Source organism: Sinocyclocheilus grahami, unplaced genomic scaffold (assembly GCF_001515645.1).
Source record: "Sinocyclocheilus grahami isolate Dianchi unplaced genomic scaffold, SAMN03320097.WGS_v1.1 scaffold66227.1, whole genome shotgun sequence".
Classification (NCBI taxonomy): Eukaryota; Metazoa; Chordata; class Actinopteri; order Cypriniformes; family Cyprinidae; genus Sinocyclocheilus; species Sinocyclocheilus grahami.
The window spans coordinates 1-760 of record NW_015528257.1 but is presented as its reverse complement, the minus strand read 5'-3'; the positions used below and the strand labels follow the sequence as shown (position 1 = coordinate 760).

Below are 760 nucleotides of genomic sequence, written 5' to 3'. Positions count from 1 at the left end.
TGAAGGAAAATACGAACAAGGCACCTCTAAGTTGTGAACCACTGGCATAGTTGGCTGGCACCGGCTGACTGGAGGCAAAAGGTGATGCATGCTGCGGCTGAGTGACTCCATACGGGCTGTGACTCGGCTGGCCTCCAGAATACTGGCCGTGCTCTGTTCCACCTGCACTGAATCCCGACTGAGACTGGAAATGACGCGTCTGAGACGGTGGCAAGCAGCCAATAATGGTTTTAATGAACAAGCACACACACCGGAAAATAAATGCAGTTTGTGAATGGTAGCTGAATCAGGTGCCCCTCATTATTATTACAAATAGATTGATTTACACTAAAATATCACACTCACGGGAATGACTGGAGACTGGAAGAGCTGTTTGCTGCGTTCCCCAAGAAGAGCACCTGGACGCCCATGACTAACCTGACCTGCTGAGTGAAAATGAGCAGTGGAGCAAAATGAAGTCATTATTGAAGGGCAATTCTAGTCAATTCTGACAGTTACAGCTTTATACTTCTTTGACAGATCACTGAAGATGCCAAACAGTGGTCACCTTGCATGCTGAGAAGGTGCTGCCCAGAGTGTATGGCCATGTTAGACTGGTATGTTGCCGAAGTCAGAGATGTCATGTCACTGTAAACATTAAAGAATTCTAGTTATAATAAACTGATTAAAAAATGTCATTTTCAAAATCTCTGACAGCTTTGGATAATAATTTCTCCTGTCATATATACAGTGGGTACGGAAAGTATTCAGACCCCCTTAA

At 44.6% G+C, this 760-nt stretch overlaps 1 protein-coding gene across 1 annotated transcript; it reads right to left on the bottom strand.

The window, feature by feature from the left end:
- Positions 1 to 4: 4 nt before the first annotated feature.
- On the bottom strand, positions 5 to 657 carry LOC107581037 (G protein pathway suppressor 2-like; the record flags this gene model as incomplete). The annotated part of the gene is made up of 3 exons (XM_016266624.1): positions 548 to 657; positions 346 to 425; positions 5 to 199 (listed from the first exon to the last, which is right to left on the bottom strand). Coding segments are annotated over exons 1-3 (351 nt in total), but the record flags the coding sequence as incomplete, so codon positions are not given.
- Between the last annotated feature and the right edge of the window lie 103 nt (positions 658 to 760).